The sequence below is a fragment of the Stegastes partitus genome, unplaced genomic scaffold, assembly GCF_000690725.1.
Source record: "Stegastes partitus isolate 25-593 unplaced genomic scaffold, Stegastes_partitus-1.0.2 Scaffold23, whole genome shotgun sequence".
Lineage (NCBI taxonomy): Eukaryota > Metazoa > Chordata > Actinopteri > Pomacentridae > Stegastes > Stegastes partitus.
In genome coordinates, this window is record NW_007577754.1 from 99594 (window position 1) to 114315 (window position 14722).

Consider the following 14722-nt stretch of genomic DNA (forward strand, 5'->3'; position numbering starts at 1 on the left):
CATGTGGATAAAACTGTAGTGGCTTTTTATAATGTCTGCCTTATGAGGGAACCTTAATTTACTACTTTACAGCAAATGTTTACATTTCATTTTGATAATAATCACACTGTGGGCGAATTTGGCTGAATGTGCCTTAATCTCAAACGGCTAAGCAGTCTGTTACAATTCATTAATTTCCATTGAACCGAGGTAATAGCAGAAATATCCAAGAATTAAATCCCAAAGTCTCAGCTGATTAAAACATAACTCTTAAATAAACCATCCCTTTCGGAAAAACACCAACACTTAAAAATACACCTATAAGTAGCGATGAGGGATCCGAGCAGTTTATCAGGGCGCAGTCGCTATGGCAACTTGATCTGTTTATGTTAAAAACATGACTGAATATTGCGTGGATGTGATGCTATAGGTTAGTCTGTGCCATTTGAGGCTCTGCTATCTCACATTTTGTTCAGAGTTGACATATTTATTGTTTGACCCAAAATTAAGTCCTGTTAAATGTTTGGGCTGAATTTAGAAAATTTTACGTGTTTACAGACCTGGACATTTTTTAAATTTTATCCTCAAAAACAACTTCTCTGAATTGCCAATTTGTAGGTTCAATATCTGCAGAAATACAACTAGTAAATACATTTAGCGAGGATGCAGACAAAACTGTTTCCAGCAAATACAAACCATTGCAAGGTTCCAGCAGAGGTCACCGGGGGGGATGGGAATTAGGGAGTGCACAAAATTCCTGTACATGTGTATAAGTTTGGATGTATCCATATCTCCTAGTAAATAAAATGTCTTTAGTCTACATTTCACTAACTTTTTAGGTCTTTAAATGAGTAGAATTTGATATGTGGTTTTGTAAGCCAAGGTTCCAGTTTGTTGCTATATTAAGTGTCCTCCATCTGATGATGTCTGTCGGGTGCCAGTAGTACATGTTCTGTCACCAGAACCAAATTCAAGGAAGGGAAGACAACACAAACTGGACATCTGAAATTGAAATGATTTTTGAGATTTTTTTAAATGAAAATCTTTGTTTTATCTTGTTGCTTTTGGTGATTTTACTAATGAAATCCTGTTTCTCCTGTCTTACTGTTACAGCACTTGTCATGATGTGTTTCTATAAACATGAGATATATTATGTGTGTTGAATTATCATCAGTTTCTCTTTTCCGTTTTCATTTCGAGTGCATATATGGGAATATAATTCCAATTTAAGGCAACATAGAGGTAACTTTGCACATAACACATACAACAATATATAGACCCAATACACACCCATTTTATGGTCCTACACATGAGTCCAACTCACCAAAGACTGTAGTTTTAGTCATTAAAATGGATACATCCGCATATATGCATATACTTTAACTTTCCCAAAAACTTGTTTCAAACTGTTGCACCTTTTTCTATTCTCAACAGCAAATAATTAAAATTGTGACTGTGGGAGTTATATTCCTAAGGATATTAAACCTTTAAAATAGCTTGACAGGTAAAATGTTTCAAAATTGCAAAAATTCCCAGGTCTGATGAAATTCTCAAAATGTATCCAAAACATTTAGCTAAACGTAGTTTTGGATTCCAAATAACAAATAAGTAAACTCTGAATAAAAATCTGAGACAGAGGAGCAGTATATTTCCTAAATTCTGTCGGATTGAATGTACACTGAACTATATGTGAACTATCTGTATGAAATCAGTCACATTGTGCCTTGGGCCATTATGCGTAAACAAAAGCGGCATGTTGCTACCACATGATGCAAATCACAGGACAGTATTGGCTGGCAATGACACACTGCTCGCGGTGCCTGTGCACAAGTGATTTTCACGGTTTCTTTCTGGTGTTACTGCTCATGCACACTGATGGTATTTATTATATGTTACCTACATGTAGAAAACAACTAAGTGGACCGATCTAAGTAGTAAACCCAAAATCAATAATTTATCAAGTGTTAACGTAATCCAGGATGTATCTTGGATATAACCCAAGGCGCAATGTGACTGTTTTCATGCAGATGGATCACATACGAAGTCACGTCCTGTTCTGGTGGTTTTCATGCTTTGCACAACGTGATAAACTTTGAGTTCAGGTTCTGCAAGATGATAGATACCAAAACTCCCAACTTTAGTAGTATAGATATTATATTATATTATTTTTATATAACTCACCTGTTTCAATTATATTAAAGATTGAAGTTATGTATAATTAAGGAAGTGGCTGTTTGAATGACAGATGGTTGCTGTCGTGGAGACGTTTGCATGGCCTGCTTGATATATAACCTCCAAATCACACCTGCAGATAATTTAAATATTAACCAATCACCTTGCATTATCAGTTGTAATGTGTTTATATAAAGACAGAATGCTATCTTGCAGTTGCTCCATGCTGTGCACATTGTGAAATGCAGCCCCTCCAAATATACTGTGGTGCAATGCTCACACATGCAGCACTGACATCCACAGTTTGAAAGGCCAAAGGTGAGCATCATTTTGATATTAAGCGCTATGGACCAAAACACTTACTTGAAAATCAAAACAAAGGTGAACTTTAAAGCTGCATTAATTGATTCTTGGCCTTTACGGGGCAGGAATACTCATCACACATGCATGGGTACAGTTTTACCAGCTCATGCATGTTCAGATGCAGGCATGGAGCTGTATGACTAGTCATATACGTTTGTGTTTCTGTCCAATATTTCCTCTTTTGGCTCTGGCTTAGTCTCTAAAAGCTCCAGCTCCTGGATGGTAACTGAATGTTTTTCTAGGAAGCACTTCAGACGTTTGTGAAAATGTAAAAGCTGTTTCTAAAAGTATTTTCCTCTAGTATTTACAGTCCATCTTGGTCACTGAATGTACTGTATAGCCTAGTGGGATGTCCGCTGCAGCACTGTTTACTATATGCCAAAACTTACAAAACCCTAAACTAGTACTACAGATGGTCATGGATATGTTCATTTTTCAAATAAAAATGTCAAATGATTGCTATGGAGAAGGAGGCAGCATTGTGAGATGTTCATATGGATCAGACCTGTGGACCAGCTGTTGTCCACCTAATAATGGCTCCACTCTACACTGATGAAATTTGAATATACAAACTAGTCATTCGGCCACACTTTGTACTCTGCCCTGCTGTACCAAAGCAATCATATTGGCAAAATTTAACATTTTAATGAGAACAAATTATATAACCAGCATCATCATTTAAATCAATGTCATTATTACCTAACTACAGGCTTTATAGGCTTATGTTTTATCCCTCTGTTATGTGCTTTCTGCTTGTTTGGTTAACAAGCAGCAGTGGTGGTGCTCCAGCCTGGTAGCAGCTTTGCTGTCATTTATTACCTGATGTTGATGGCCAGTACAAATAGTGTCCAAGGTAATAATAAAGTTTTACAGCGCTTCCTATTACGTTAATGCTGTCACATCATCTCTTGTACTTCCCGTTTCCTAGAAAGCTCTTTACTCACATGATAGCAGACAAAAGCTCTGAGAAGGAGGGTGATATCATTGTCTGACTTCTTTATGACACAGACCAGAGCAGTTTCCAAGGTGAAAAACAGTTCAGCACAACATTATCCACACAATGCCTCATAGCAGAGAGCAAATACATCATTATCATCTCTATATCAGATAATAATGATTAAACCTGCAGATTCTGGGTATTTGCACAACTACGTGCAAACTTCACCTGGCCTTATATTTACATTTAATGTTGCATATATGTCACTAGGCTAAATGAGATACTAAAAATAGCCATGTCATAGGTTAAAACTGTCCTAATGACTGTGAAATGTTTGTTTTTTGTTGCTGCTACTGTGCTGCAAGTACATATGTGACTCCGCTTAGCAACCATTGATTCAAATAATATGTAAACCATGGTTTTGTTAAATAAGGGCAAAGATAACACATTTTCCCAATTTTTTTTAGCACACTTTATTTTTCAAATAATCTAGTTTATTTGCTGGTACGTAAAAAAAAAAAAAAAAAAAAAAAGACAACAGTGATATAAATATTACAGTATAAATTAAATTGCACATTGTTTTCATCTTTGTTTGATAAAAATGCAACAAATATATTACCGTCAAATAAATACAAATAAATACAAATACAAATTCATCAAGTACCCTACATGCCTGTTCAAAAAAAGTGTACAACTTGGACAGAGGGACATTGCACATCACAACCACAAAAGTTTGCCTGAAGGCAAAGAAAAGTGCATTTCTCACTTCTGCTGCCCTCCTGTTTGATTGTCATTCAGTCTCTTTAGTATAACTTTCTCTTTGCTGCCCAAACTCCATCTGCACTTACACCGCAGTCCACTTCAAGGCATCAGCCTTCAACGTTTCCTTTATTTTACCTTTCTCTTCAATCTTTTCTCATGTCTGAAGAGAGAGCCTCTACAGATTATCCTCATGCACTGCTTCTCTCAGGATGATCTGTGCATCTACAACAGTGTCGGCACTGGCTTCATAATGCAGCACTTAATGCCATACATCCCTTGCTTTCTCAAATCTTAAGGCGATCACTAACAAATCCCTGGTAGGCTTGTGGACAGATTTCACACCTTCTTCTCCTGCTGGGGGTGCTTAGTGGCCTTGGCGCTGGGCTTGGCTTGGCACACTAGATCCCTGTAGGCTGGGGAGCGGAGGAAGCGAGGGTAGCAGTCTTTGGCCATGAGCATGTAGATCTTATGCTGTGCCAGGTCGAAGCAAGAAGATGAGGGGGTCTGCATGTTGGCTTTGGTGATGTCACGGGTTTCATGGTCAATATTAATCTGTAAAAAGAAACAGATATAAAATATTAGTATGAGTTTCATTTGTTTCTGTTTTAAATAGGATAGTAGATACAAGCTAAGCCTCCTTTTTTTTTTTTTTGGTTTTGAGATGTGGTATTTTCTTACCTCCCGGGGAGCTTCACTGCCAATGAATTCATCATAGATCTTCCGAGCTTTAGCGGGTAGTTTAGCAGGACACTTGGTATTCCTGTAATCCTCACAGGCAAAGTAGAACGCAACGTTCTCCTCGCTGAACTCAGAGACCAGGAAGGTTGTGAAGGCACACAGTCCATCTGAGGAAAGAGAGGAAATTTGATTACTTATTGTACATAATGACCCGCAGGGGCTGCACGGGTGAGTGTGTGTATGTGTATGTGGGCAGTTCAGTTTATTGGCATTTGAATTCACTTTTTTGATGCCAAAATGCATTTAAAAAATCAAAATCCTAAAGGTTTACTTACATTTGCTGGACAGGAGTTTTTCAAAAGATTCTTTCCACCTAAGGCATTCCTCCAGGTTTGGCCTGAAAACAGATAAGGAACAATTAGATTGAACCTAGAATGTTATAAAGCAAACAGAGACAGCATTTGTACACTGTAGTTATATATTCTAAGAGTGATGCTTACTTATTTTTCCCTATTTTGCAACAGGATACACTCCAGTTGGGTTTTTGCAAAAAGCTTCCCAGCCTTGCTTTCAGCTCCTTTGCCCTAAAAGAAAAAGACAACAGGTTAGATACATTTAGCAAGACCTTGTTTGTATCCCCACAGACAAGCCATCAGTGAAATTAAGCACTGAATAAATCCACACTGACTGCAAAGTCTAGATTTTACATAACCTAAAACTGACACGGCTTAAGCTCAAATCCTCACACACGCAGATGCACAATGATAAAGCAGCAGAGCCGTCTTCATCACATAATCCAAAATCCCCAAACATCTGTAGTGTGAGTGAGTGCATAAAGCTTCATGTACCTCTCCAAGCAGGTAGGCAGTGATGCTAGTCCTTTACACATAGCAGCAGGTTGGTGTTGGTATAAGGTGGTGTCTCGGTCAGGTGGTGCTTTTATATCCGTTTGGTGAAGCTCAGTAGAGAGCGAGATTGTCTGCGTCTGAACGGAGCTCGAATAGAGGTTTTATAGTCCTACCTCCTCTCCCTCGGATGTGTCATCAGCCCTCTCAGCCAATCACAGTGAGGTAGAGAGAGGGGGGACAGAGAGAGAGAGAGAGAGAGAGCGAGAGAGAGAGAGAGGATGACAAATGATGAAGTCAGAAAATGGGGAATATATGCAAGGACGAGGCTGGGAAAAACCCAAACATAGTGAATCTTTCAGCGTTGTGTTTTCACCCTTCTCTTTCAAAACAGCTTGTTTACATTCATCCCTGAGTACATAGTAAACATCTATCTAGTGCATATATGAGAAATCACTATATATAAATTAAGTATTTGGGGAAGTCATCTTTTACCTATTCTGAACTGGTATTACTCTCAAAATGTCCTTAAATCTTTCAGCTTGTCGTGGTTTCTCACAGTTCTGTCAAAGTCCTGAATGTGCTCCTCAGTGACACATTTGTCTTTTAATATAATGTATTTGTCATAAGTGTTTTTTGATCAACATGTTTTTGTACAATGTTTTGCTCGTGTTTAGTTTCCCCTGTGTGATATGACAAAAGACTGAGATCTGCAGAAAGCCTGACAGATCCAGTTCGACCAACCAATTGTTATACAGGCTTAAATGATATTCACGTTGCCTTGATTAATTTATCACCAAACATAACACTGCCAGAAGGTGGAGTATTAAAACTGCAATGGTGTGTGAACTTCCTGCACTAAACTTATCCTACTTGAGAGGAGCTGAGAACTACTTACAAGCATCTACTCATTTTGCAAAACAGGCAGCAATCCATACAAATAAACCACCTTTATGATGAGTGAAAATGATTAAGAGCTACTTGTATGAAGCAGAAATGAATGACTGCCGTAAATATTGACAGACGTATGACTTAACTCTACTGTATTACAGGCTTTCAGATGAGACATGATGGGGAATAAAGCAAGCTAAATGCTTTATAGTGATATCAAGCACAGACCATAGATATTCAGGTGGTTTTGTCTGGGCTTAACTAAACAATAAAAAGCAAGTGCGACTGGTCCTTTTAAACATCCTGTACTGTTAAATTGCTTCTTGACAGCTCCTTTGTGTTTACCACTAGAGGCCCATGAAGCAGGAATGAAAACCAATCACACTTAGGCTCTTTATGGGCCTGATAAAGGTGATCATCCCAGGGACTGATGGGAAGGAAACGCAGCATTCACACTGTTTAATTATATTACTGTAAGCAGGCAGGTTTCACAGCTGGACACAATAAAGCTGAAGCATAGCTGTTTCCCATATGGTGAGCTGCAAGTTGCTTATCTAGGATTTGTTTGTCATATAATTCAGATTAAAAGGAGAGTAGATAATCCATGGCAGTACGTGACTGAAGAATGATGAGGAATGACACATAACTCCTTTAGTGTGGCCTTCAGTGGGAATGTTTGTTGATTAAAGTAACCTTTCATAATAATATCTATTTTTTTATTGGTTGCAGTAGAGTTGAAATTAAAAGAAAAAAGCGTGGCCCAGTGCCGCAGGAACTGGTGTTTGAATCAGAACTTTAAAAGACCTCCAACCTCTGTTTCTGAAATGACAGTGGAAACACTGTATTGCACCAGTTACGTAAGGTTATTGCCATAGGCGTTTCGAGGAATTTCGGGCCAACAGGGCTGTGTGACAAATGAAATAAGCTCTTCTAATGGGACTTTAACACCAGTTCCACAGGAAATAAGCTCTTAGTCAAATGTCACTGGTTTTATGAAGAAATCATGATATAAAATTGTTGTTTAACGTCACTTCCTAAAAGGCAGACAGACTCACCAGGGCAGGTTTTGAAACCACTTTAGATAAAACTGATTGCGCAAAGATGGATATTCAGTTGCCAGGACAGTGTTTTATTGTACAACAAGGAGCAATTACTTGTTTAAGTGCATTTTGATTGAACATATTATGCTGCTACGTCTACATGCTCTTAAAAACCGATAGCAATCCCGATATATTGTCACGCAATACCATGAATTAACCAGACAATTTAAGGGTAAGCCATGACAAGGCCTACATTTTGTGTTACTGCAAAGGACAATTGAAATCAATAATGAACTAGTTTTTCTCTCATTACCTTGCCACTGCTCAACCTTGTCTGTGACTCTGGGCCTTAAACTCATTGGATCATGGCAACAACAAAAACAAAAACAGCCTAAATAAGTTTCTGAAACTTTTTTTTTTTTTTGAGTTTTTGAGTAAACTTTACTCAAACAGAAGGAAATTGCATTTTCATTGCAGTCTACTTTGAGTGGTGGATTAGTACACACCTGTGCACCAGTTAGTACTTTCCCTGGGAACTATTTCATGTAACAACCACAGACTGGCAATAAAGACGGACAAACTCTCCCTGACACCATGTTTGCTGAAGGGCAGTTCTGAGGTGGTTCCAGCCATTGCTATCTTGGTAGTTCCTGACTCCTCCTAACTTCTGGGAAATCTATGATTGAGCAAAGGGTTGGAGTGTAAGTGGAATTGAGACAAGCCACAGTCCGTTCTATGACTCAAAGTGCCCATACCATTAATTATGCACAACTTTGAACGTTAATACAAATTAAACAGGTGAGTTATATAAAAGTTCACCCCCATACAGTTTTCACAAAAAGGGAAATTAGCTATAGAGACCAAAACAATTTTTTAACCAGGCTGTAAATATGCTTCATTTCTGCTGTAAAGTCAGCTTCAAGTGGCGATTTGACAAACTACATTTTTTTTGCCTAATATTTTCAGTACTAGAGGTTTCCACTTGTTTAGAACAGACTATAGTGTGGCTCACTGATGTGTTTCATACTTTTTGGGCAACAAACGAGCTTTCTGGAACACATGAATAAGCCATCAAACATAGACAACACAGACAATATTTCAGTAGATTTGTTAGTAGAGTAACGTCATAGTTTTTATTTTATTTTATTTTTTTGTCCTTTTTAAAAATTTTTATTTTATTTGGATTTGTTGTCTTTTAACTAGAAAGTGGGGTAAATTAGGTTTCCATGGAAAGTACATCTTTGGTCATTTCTTAAACACTTGCTTATGTGTTTTTCTGACAAGTGACCTTTTCCAGGTGAGTGAGTGAAGACTGTATCCCCTCAGACATAGATGTAGGAGAAGAGTGATGCTGTTAGATGACTGAAAAGCTCCTAGCAAGTATTGTTTTTTTTTTTTCTTCTTTTACATAGCTTATCCAGACCTTAAACACAGAGACAGAAGATCAGAAAGTACTGACATTGGTCATATTTGGTGCACTTAGACACAAGTGTCAGTTTGGCAGGCAATAGTGAAACCAATCATTATAAAATACACTTTAGAAATTTTAGTCCAAACAAAGGATATCCCCAAGCTAAAAGGAAGTCCTGCAAATGAGACTGCCTATGAGACACAAGCATTTTATCAAGACAGCTCACAGTGTACCAAGGCCAGGCAGCATTGATTAGGTTAAGTCAGGTAATATAGAGTAGTTTGGTAAGGCTGGGAGGGAAGATGACTGCACAAGGATTACCTAACCTGTTCAAATTCATTGTGCTGGGGAGGATTTAATTACACCATTTGTTGCCACCGAGCAACAATGGTTTGCCTGAAAAGCCTAGGGGAACCCGGCCACCCACTCACCTCCACATACGCTGGCACTGTGACGTCAGCACACTGCTATCAGTCCCAAGGACAAAACCGGAAATAAGGGGATGAAAGAGCTAAGGTAAAAAAAAATATATATTTTTTAAAACTAATATTGTTGTACAAGGGCCTTTCTGGGAGCTGGGAAATCACTGTCCTTGAAGCTGGCTGAATGCCTCATATATTCTATGTGTTTCAAAGCTTTTATACTGATGATTTAACACTAAAAGCTCAGAAATAGGTGAAAAAATATATTTTTGGACACACTGTCACCACTGACCATCGTGAGACATGGCATGACACTGAAGCATGTGGAAAACGCTACCAATTGGGGCCGTCCACACCGGGAGGAGTTACAGACCATGACCATTGACCACCGACCCCAACAGACAAGGGGGGAAAAGGTGAGAGTCTACTGTTTTGCTGTGTTTTCACTCTTATTACAAAGCAAGGAACTATTGTTGCTATGGTATTAACTGTGATGTTAAAATGGCTTACACCTTTTGAATATTTGAATGTATATTTTGTTAAACTAAATTCAGAATGGGCAATTTCAAAAGACAAATAATGTTTTCACTCAGTCTGTATTTGTGATGGTGAGTGTGAAGAGGCAAACTCTGGTCTTATCACATTGTCACACGCTTTATGCTTTGAAATCTTGTGTCCTGACTCACACCACACACTTAAACATTGTTCCAGACCGCATGTTGCCAAAGTACATGTAGTAGCCTACTCAAAGTTACTAGCTAACCTCAGTCACCTTGGACTCTTTTTAACCCACTTGTGTCCATAACAGAAATATCTTTGTTCACAGTAGGGGGCTTGCCTACTTATTTTACAGGAATGGTTCATAATGCCTCAAAAGTAAGTTGACTGTACGAAAAGAAAAGCTAGCCTGTATTACAATAACCCTTTTAGCATAAATCATTTGCTCTCTCACAGACTTTATTCCACTGAATCCATGCATTATCAATATGACATTTTCAGTGTCAGTGATGACCTAACAAGGTCTTTGCTACGTTAATTTAAACCCATCTGAAAATCAACCTATCCTCAGAATAAAGTTTATTACAAAATACAAATGGGTATCTATATAAAATCAGCCCACTCCATTGCTGCTGGTCCTCAGTTAACATGCAATCCTGGTTATGAGGAAATGCTTTACCATCTGATTGCTGAGAAACTCTTCTGGTGAAATGAACTCCCTATCTGAGGTCCATCATCAAGTGACGCCCTTGCACTGTTTTGCATTCTTTCATACTTGCATAGAACACTATTGCACATTATACTCATGAAAGTGAGCGGGTTGATTTATCCGTAGATTAAAAGGACCACAGACAGACTTACTGTGTAATGAATACAGTGACTCTCTCAGTAGTGAAGCTGACTAGAGGTTTTTCTTAGAATGCCCCTAAGTGTCTATTTATTTCTGTTAGTTTACATGTGGTTTACAAGAGTTCCTGCATCCCGAAGCGGTCTTGAGATTATTCATAAACTAGATGACAAAACATTTGCCTAACTTTCTGATTGTTATTTTTGCTTTTTTCCCCCTTGTGACAGTATATTTACAAGTATTGACCGCTCTTAGAAGTTTTCCTCTTTTGTTACTTTTCAACATTGAATCAAGATCAAACTTATGTCAATAAATATTTAATCATTTGCTTCAAATCAGTATATCCTGACGTACCTTTGGCCTCGATCACAGCATAAAGAGATCTCTCCCCAGGAAGATGAAACTGCATTCACACCTAGCCACAAAAGATCCTAACGAACCCCTTTGTGGCAGGGGGAGCACAAACGACTCACATAAGGAGCTGGAGGAGTAACAACCCCCAATTGAAACCGAAACTCAGGTGTTAATGGCTCCTTAGGATATAAGTATCTGGATCTCCCAACTAGTCAGTCAGAACTGATGAAGCCTCTTGGATGAGAGATGAAACGTCTTCAGCGAACTCAAGCAAGTCCAGTTGGTACGATTAATCTACCAGAATAAACATGGATCATGAGTGCGGACAGCGCTTTTCAAGTCCAAATTCTCATTTCGACAGGTCTGGACTCTGACTCGGCTACTCCGCAACATTCACTTTGTTGTCTTTAAACTATTTCTGTGTAGTTTGGGCTTTGTGTTTTTCCAAATGTTGGATTTAATTGATTTCCAGTGACTTGGAAATGTACGTCTATCCATTCCCTGACCTGTGCTTTTCAATAACCTTTTTTTTTTTTTAAAGAGTTGCTTAAAACCTTATTTTGTCTTCATGTTGATAGCTGGGAATACTGATTCACCAGCAACTGGACCTTTCAGATACAGATACGACAAATACTTGAGATACTTTCACTGCATTTAGATGATTTCCATTAACCTGATTGTGTGTCTTCTTGCACCAAAGGGAAATCAGCTTTCACTTTGACACAAAACAGTCTTTTTTATTGTAAATTTGTGTCAAAAAAAAGAAACAAAAGGGAAAACTTCCAAGAGGGGTGAATGCTTTTAAGAAGGGATTGTAACGCTCTGGTTAAACTGCTATTTCTCTCACTGCTCTTCTGTCTCTGTGATTTGCTGTGGTCTGAATGCAGCCACTGTTTGGTCCTGATAAGTCATGGTTTGGTCAGGAAGCAAACAGCTAACAGGAAGATTTGTGTGTTAGCTATATTACTGTAAGTCACACCATTGACAAACAGCTAATCAGTGAGTGAGCAATAATAGTAGAATATTTTGTTTACTTTTTTAATCCGGTCACGTTGGGAGGAGGCTCCTGGTCACTTTTACTCTCAAAACAGGTCAGCCTACCTGAAGCTGGCTAATGGTTTTAATAAGAAATTATTAGATGGATTCTGTGCAGGATTCATTAGATGCTTTGTCTGTTATAATGTAATTAAGCTAAATGACACATTATATACACATTGCACACACTCATTTCATTGTATTTGCTCAAAATTAAAAACAGCCTCATGTGTAAACATGAGTTAATGTGTCAAAACAGAATGCTGAATAGCACTAAGGAAACAGCACATGGCAGTCCTGATAAACCACAATTGACATTTACCTGTATGAGTGAGTTTCCCAGTAAAGGTCCCATCCCATTCTTTGCTTGCTTCATCACTTCTCGTACAGAAGTGTGTGTAACCAGGGGTAACTCTGGTGATGGCTTTCCCTGCACTCTCTCCTGCATTTGAATGCACCGTGTCTATGCATCATCACACCTTTTCTAGACCTGATAGTAAGTTGTGCTGGGGGCCTTGTCATTATGTGCCAGAGTCCTGCTGAACTGGTGAGTGTGTAACATTGTTTTGTTGATTTTGGTTGGTCTTGATTGAGTTTCTTTTGGTTGTTTAATTGCTAGCCTGCTAGCATTAGCCACACGCTAACACATGGCTAATGCTAACATGTACTTGAATGCCTTTATCATGCCTTTTTGTTTTGTTTTAATGATTAATGTCAAATTGCTAACATGCTAATGTTGAACAAATGTCTGAATTCATGTATATTCAGTGATGTACCATGTACAAGCTAATGCCATGAAGATGCTAACGTTAGTTTAACGTTAGCGCTCAGTTTCAAGAACTGTTCTGAACTTTCTTTGTTTGGTCCATTCAGGCCAGGTGCCTTAACTTGGACTAATTGGATGGCGAGCTACAGATCCAGGCTCAGAGCCCAGGAAATGCCCTGCTTCAGCCCAGTTCCTGCTACAGTCTGGTAGGAGGCTGTGCAGCCTGTCCCTTTATCTTCTTCCACAACCTCGGATTCTTGGGTTCATCACAAAGAGACATTTCAACCCCAAACAAGTGGACAATGCACTCTTGAACATTTACACTCCTTACCATATACTCTACGGACAGTTTGTGTTCTGTTTGCCTCCAGCAAACCCTGTACTCGAAGAACCAGGAGAAAAGGGACTGAATTGTGCATGTGTGATTATACCGGTGTTGTAATATGAACTGCAGTTCCTGTACATATGTCTGTTTCACTCTATTATGTTTTCACTTGGTTTACAAACTTGTGTCCTTGCCTTTATTTACTGCCCCCTGCCCTCCAGCAGCCTAACCTAGTCTTCCAGGTTATTTTTCCTACTAGCCATTACATCTTTTTTTGTGGACTACATACATGCTACATGTGGCAGAGGCCAATCTAGGACACTAAAGTCTATGGTCCTCACTTTACCTCATCCCACAGCCTCATCATGTCGTATGAAACCTGTTTACCTTATTCTACCTTGATCTTCACAGGCTATCCATCCTGAACCTGGTGAAGACCCTGCTGTGTCATTTGGGCTCAGCTGCCATGGACAAAAAACTCATCTTCAACTCAGAATGCTCCCTTTCACTGTTTACCTCCATGTGGGTTCTGCTGCAATCATGAAAAGGTAGGATTGAGATCATCCTCTCATCGGAGAAAGCTATTATGCTGCCATCTAGCATGGTTGCTGAAGAGAAAATAACATATCAGATGAGTTCCATGATTTCCCTACATTCACCCCTGCACTGGAAACAGAGCAGCCAGGGACAAAAAGACCACCAGCAGGCAATAATAGTAAGTAATTTGACAGCAAATTACACCCTGATGGCAATTTATTATTAGGAATCTTTTCTTTCCATGTTGAATGTGTCCCATTTTCATAAAAAGTAGGTCAAGGAGGTGAATAATTTTTTCCTGTATTATTACTACCACAGTTTTAGAACCTGAATTATAATATACCTCTATTACTATTATACCTGTATCAGATGGAAAATAGGATGACAGACAAACAAAACCCTTCATGTTCTTGAAGAAAGAATCCCATACATGGTTAGATGTAACCATGGTTGTCTTATAGCTGAACATTATTGTATTCACTATAGGGGCATTCTTTATGAAGGTGTATTCAACTCACACTATTACAAAGAGCACCACATTCAAGGCCACGCTACAACAACAATGATGACTTATGGGCCAATGACACTAAAGACTTTACACAAACTATGTATAAAAAGTAATAAACTATATGTGCAAAGCGACAGGAGAGCTTGGCTGCTGTGTCCGACCGTGGCCATCATAAATATCCATCCATCCATCCATCCATCCATCCATCCATTATCTATACACCACTTAATCCTTACTAGGGTCGCGGGGGGGCGGCTGGAGCCTAACCCAGCTGACTCAGGGCGAAGGCAGGGGACACCCTGGACAGGTCACCAGTCTATCACAGGGCTACACTTAGAGACAGACAACCAAG

The 14722-nt window shown here is 38.9% G+C and overlaps 1 protein-coding gene across 1 annotated transcript; it reads right to left on the bottom strand.

The window, feature by feature from the left end:
* Nucleotides 1-3939: 3939 nt before the first annotated feature.
* Nucleotides 3940-5848, bottom strand: rgs16 (regulator of G protein signaling 16). The gene is made up of 5 exons (XM_008295484.1): nt 5740-5848; nt 5392-5475; nt 5227-5288; nt 4892-5058; nt 3940-4765 (listed from the first exon to the last, which is right to left on the bottom strand). Exons 1-5 carry the CDS (start codon nt 5778-5780, stop codon nt 4550-4552), a joined length of 570 nt encoding a protein of 189 aa, XP_008293706.1. The 5' UTR covers nt 5781-5848; the 3' UTR covers nt 3940-4549.
* Between the last annotated feature and the right edge of the window lie 8874 nt (nt 5849-14722).

Excerpts from the sequence above, each read along its gene's own strand:
- rgs16 (XM_008295484.1), bottom strand. The coding sequence starts at position 5,780 with ATGTGTAAAGGACTAGCATCACTGCCTACCTGCTTGGAGAG. Across the intron at positions 5,476-5,739 it reads CTGCCTACCTGCTTGGAGAG|GGCAAAGGAGCTGAAAGCAA; the intron begins GTACATGAAGCT and ends TTTTTCTTTTAG. Across the intron at positions 5,059-5,226 it reads AAAACTCCTGTCCAGCAAAT|ATGGACTGTGTGCCTTCACA; the intron begins GTAAGTAAACCT and ends CTCTTTCCTCAG.